The sequence below is a fragment of the Nicotiana attenuata genome, chromosome 11, assembly GCF_001879085.1.
Source record: "Nicotiana attenuata strain UT chromosome 11, NIATTr2, whole genome shotgun sequence".
NCBI lineage: Eukaryota > Viridiplantae > Streptophyta > Magnoliopsida > Solanales > Solanaceae > Nicotiana > Nicotiana attenuata.
Genome location: NC_031999.1, coordinates 2,096,603 through 2,102,103, shown reverse-complemented (window position 1 = coordinate 2,102,103; position 5,501 = coordinate 2,096,603). Strand labels below are relative to the sequence as shown.

At 37.5% G+C, this 5,501-nt stretch overlaps 1 protein-coding gene across 1 annotated transcript; it reads left to right on the top strand.

Annotated features, from left to right (window-relative positions):
* Positions 1,289–1,804, top strand: LOC109234649. The gene has a single exon (XM_019400718.1). The coding sequence runs from the start codon at positions 1,289–1,291 to the stop codon at positions 1,802–1,804; it is 516 nt and encodes a 171-aa protein (XP_019256263.1).

Sequence of the window (5,501 nt, the reverse complement as noted above, 5' to 3'; positions counted from 1 at the left end):
GACCCTAAATCCATTTGTCTTCAAGGTTATCCAAGGCTGAAGCTTGGTGGTTCGTCGTGTAAAAGTGAAAATAGGCGGCTGCTTATGAGGAAGAAGAAGATGCCTGAACTAGTTGGGTGAAAAAGGTTAGAGGAAAATATAATGATATAGTGTGGGACCCACATACAAAATTTAATTTGATTTTGAAAACAAGAGGAAAAAAATCTGATAAAAGTCTCACGCGCCCAAATTAAACTAAAATACACGTAACTTGCCATGTCAGCGTGAGGTGTCTACGAGATATGCTTAATAGTCACCTGAAGTGTCTAAATGGTAAATGAATTAGTTAGGGTGTTCAGCTGGTCATTGAGGACAACTTGAAGGGGCCGTTTATGTATTTTGCCAAAAAGAAAAGATTACATTACAGAACCTGGAAAAGTGGTCAATGGTTGAAGAAAGCATTTTGAAGCAGAAAGCTAGAGTTAAATGGATACAATTGGGAGATGCGAACACAAAGTATTTCTCAGCTGTAATGAAGGAAAGAACTCACAGAAAGCAGATAAGAGAGCTAACAACTCTAGATGGAAGAAGATTAATGAGCCTAAATAGATCAAAGAAGAGGCCATCAAGTTTTACTAGACTTTAATGGGAACAACTGCAGGAAGTCTTCTAGCAGTAAACAAAGTTATAATGAAAAAAGGCCCAACCCTGAATCAAAAACAAAGACTGATGCTATGTACAGAAATGACAAAGAAGGAAGTAGAAGCTGGACTGAAAGCCATAGGGGATGACAAAGCTCTAGGAGTAGATGGATACAATGTTGTCTTCTTCAAAAACAGCATGGCACATCATTGGTGAAGAGGTGACTAAAGTAGTGAGGGAGTTCTTCTCAACTGGAAGAATGTATAGAGATATTAATTGCACAGCCATTACCCTGATCCCAAAGACTGACAATCCAACAACAATCAAAGAATATAGGCCAATAGCATGCTGCACAATAGTATACAAACTAATCTCTAGGATACTAGCAGCAAGGCTATAAAAGTAATTGACAATATCATTTGTGAATCTCAAGCTAGGTTTATTCAAAGGAGAAAAATAGGAGATAACATCATCATAGCCCATGAATAAATTAAAGCTTTATACAAGGAAACATGTGTCAACAAGATGTATGATTAAAATAGACCTCCAGAAGGCCTATGACTCGGTTGAATGGAGCTACTTGGAACAAATTATGAACCTACTGGGATTCCCTGGTAAATTCATAGCTTGGGTGATGGAATGTGTAAAGACTGTGAACTATACTATAATGGTGAATGGTGAACCAACAGACCCCTTCAATGCTGCAAAGGGACTCGGGCAAGGAGAACCTATATCTCCCTCCATGTTGGCAATTTCAATGGTATATCTGAGTCGCAACTTAAAGGTGATGGCTGAGAAGAAAGCATTTCACTATTATCCTAGATGTGCAAAGCTGGAAATAACCCACCTATATTTTGCTGACCTGCTGATATTCTCAAGAGGTGATGTTTCTTCAGTAACAGAAGTACAACATAGTTTCAACCAGTTCTCAAAGGCATCAGGTCTGCAAGCAAATTTAGGAAAGAGATCCATTTATTTTGGAGGTGTGCCACAGGCTGAACAAGAGCTAATACCGAGCCAATTGCGGTTCACAAAGGGAGCACTACCATTCAAGTATTTGGGAGTTCCTCTATCTACAAAGAAGCTGATACTAATACAGTGGCAACCCCTCATTGAGAAGATAGTGGCAAGATTACATCATGGACAACAAAAAAACTATCCTATGCAGGAAGAGCTCAACTGATAGGAAGTGTGCTATTTGGGGTTCAATCCTATTGGGCACAATTATTTGTACTACCAGCAAAAGTGATGAAAATAGTGAAAAGTTTCTGCAGGAGCTACTTATGGACAGGCAACAATGTAATAACAAGGAAAGCGTTAGTCAACTGGGACAAAATTTGTTCTCCAAAAAGTAATGGAGGATGGAATTTGATAAACGTAAGAATATGGAACAAGGCAGCTATAATAAAGTTGTACTAGGATCTTGCAAGCAAAAAAGACAAGCTTTGGTTAAGGTGGATACGTACATACTATATAAAAGGGCAACAGATGGAGCATGTAACAGCACCAAAACAAGCAAGTTGGATGGTGAGGAAAATTCTGAAGCAAAGAATATCCTAGAGCAGGAAAGTATACATGTTTGCACATGCAATAGTGTCATTAACAAAATTTATCTACATTTGCTGGGAGAACAACCCAGGATTCCATGAAAGTGTATGATTTTTGAAAATGCTGGAAGATCAAAAGCTCGATTTACACTTTGGCTACAAATGCATAACAGACTACTAACATCAGATAGGCTAAATAGATGGGGTATGGTGATAAAGAACAAGTGCAACCTATGCCACCAAGCAGAGGAGTCTAGAGATCATCTCTATGTGGAATGTGACTTTATGAAGGCAGTGATGAACAAGATAATGCAATGGAGAGATAGCCAAAACATAGCAGTAGGGGAATGGGAACAACATGTGCAGGAAGTGATTAGGAGAGCTAAAGGAAAATCAAGAGAAGCCCAACTCTTCAAGATATTATACACAGAGACACTACACTGCATATGGATTGAGAGAAACAAAAGAATTTTTGAGAAGACAAGTGCAAGTTTGGAAAGAATAGCAAAGCAGATTGCATGTGTGTGTTGTGTGCGAGCTCCTCCTAGAATAACTGAGATAGTACATAGATACAGATTCTAATAGAAGTCTAGGAAGCGATATGAGATTCATTGCAAATATGATAGCTAGCTGAGTTAGCTAGCTACGGTTCTTTGTACAGTTATTACTGGTGATTAATACAAAAAGTTAGTTACAAAAAAAAAAGATTAGTATATAAAAATGTAGGATAAAGGATAAAATAAAATAATTTAATAATAAGAAAGGACAAGATGAGAGGAAAAATTAAGGTAACGATGCGATCACACCAAATCAGTCGTTACATAAAGTAGCACTTTTCGTCGCTACATAACGACAGATTTAACGATACGATATAATAAAATTTAAGTAACAATTAAAATAAAAATTGTATTTAAAGTAACAATACAATACAATACAATATGTAATAACCATCCAAACAAGCCGTAAGATTCTTTCATTATTCAGTTTGTTATGAATATATTTGATTACTCCTACTATTTACTAACTTCTTTACCGCTTTGTATCACATTTGACCTGCTTTACAGGTGAGTCCATTAGATTAAAAGGTGGAAAAAAAGAAGAAAAAAGAACAACTATCACGATATTTAAAACTTGCAAAGAGGTGGAGGTTGATATTTGATAAGCTAAAACAGACACTGCAGTAGTAAAATTAGATGTCAATTGAAATAGATTGAACTTTTATTTTCCATTGTTGGATAGATTATTTTGGCTGATTTACGCAAATGTTTCTGTTTTAGGCTAATGTTTAAATTTATCCCTATTCTAAAAGATAGTGCTACAGCTGCAAAGTGTTCGGGTGTCCACATCTATGGACTTGTTGAGCCCATTCATACAGCGCGTACTCGTAAAAATAGCACGGTATAGCCTGTTTTCGGACTGGTCAATCAAAAATAGCCAGCATTTACCAAGTCAATGAAAAATTGCCACTATTTTGCTGCAATAGAGACCGGCCCAGCATAATATACTGGAGTTCGGTGCACTTGTGTATGAACTCCAGCATATTATGCTGGACCGGTATACTTTGCTGGCTCCAGTATAATATACTGGAGACTGGAGCACGGTGCTCCAAACTCCAGTATATTATACTGGACCAATATACTTGCTGGAACTCCAGTATATTATGCTGGAGTTCTAGTGTACTTATGCTGGAACTCCATCATATTATGCTGGAGTTCCAGCATACTTATTCTGGAACTCCAGTATAATATGCTGGAGTTCAAGTATACTTATGCTGGAACTCCAGCATAATATACTGGAGTATTTTCCGGGTTTTGAACAGTGTTTTCGCTCAGATTTATCTTTATATAAAAAGTGGCTAAATTTCGATTACTTTTGAAATTGGGCTATTTTTGAACGACCAGTTGTAAATCTGGCTATTTTTAAAATTTACCCCGCGTACTCGTATACCTTTTTACGTTGCTCTAAACCTAAAATGCAGCGATAAATGATTCCTATATTGGGTTGGGCCTTCTATTAGTTTCCCAGTAAAACCAGTAAAAGTAGCATGGGCTAGCCAATTTTCGGACTGGTCATTCAAAAATAGCAGCGGTTGCAAAGTCATTGAAAAATAACCACTATTTTGCTGCAACAGGGACCGGTCCTCATAATATACTAGAGATCGATGCACTTGTGTATGAACTTCCAGCATATTATGCTAGAACTCCAACGCGCGAAAAGTTCCAGCATAATATAATGGAGATTGGAGCACCTGTGTATGAACTTCTAGTATATTATGCTGGACCAGTATATTATACTGGAACTCCAGTATATTATGCTGGAGTTCCAATATACTTATGCTGGAACTCCATTATAGTATGTTGGACTTCCAGTATACTTATGCTGGAACTCCATTATAATATACTGGAGTTCCAGTATATTATGATGGAGTATTTTCCGGATTTTGAATAGTGTTTTCGTTCAGATTTATCTTTAAATAAAAAGTAGCTAAATTTCAATTACTTTTCAAACTGTGGCTATTTTTGAATGACCACTTGTAAATCTGGCTATTTTTGAATTTCCCCGTAAAACCAAGATAGGCCATTTTCTAAAATTTTCGCAGGCAAATGAGGGGGAAGTACACAAGTAGCCATTTTTAAGGCTGCTATTTAGGGATTAGCTAGTACTTAATTTGTTCTAAACATTTGAACTAAAAATCTAACTTCAAGACATTGTGTCTTGAAAAATTAAATTTAAAAACTAAAAATCAGCACACACTGGCTAAATTCTAAATAGCGGCCTTCTAGAATGGCTACATTGTGTCATTTATGCGGCAACAACAACAACCCAGTAAAATCCCACCAATGGGGCCTGGGGAGGCTAGTGTGTACGCAGACCTTACCCCTACCCCGAAGGAGTAAAGAGACTGTTTTCGAAAGACCCTCGGCTCAAGAAAACAAAAGGACAAAAGGAGACAAATTAATATCACCACAGAAATCATAGGAAAAATAGGAACAACATGAAATCCAGAAGAAAGATGCAAAGCAAAAGCGATAGTTAGTAAATAGGTCCTACACTGGAAAGCGAATTAGTAAGACACAACATTGCCACTAGTTATCTTAGAAAAAAAACCTACCAGACTAGTCCCACAATGGTACGAAGTAAGGGAAGACTCAACTACCTCCTAACCTACAACCCTAATACTCGACCTCCACATCTTTCTATCAAGTGTCATGTCCTCGAAAATCTAAAGCCTCGCCATATCCTATCTGATCACCTCTCCCTAATATTTCTTAGGCCGCCCTCTACCTCTTCTCGTGCCCTCCACAATCAACCGCTTACACCTCCGTACCGGAG

What these genes read in the sequence shown, in the direction of transcription:
- LOC109234649 (XM_019400718.1), top strand. Translation starts at nt 1,289, where the DNA reads ATGGTGAATGGTGAACCAACAGACCCCTTCAATGCTGCAAAGGGACTC.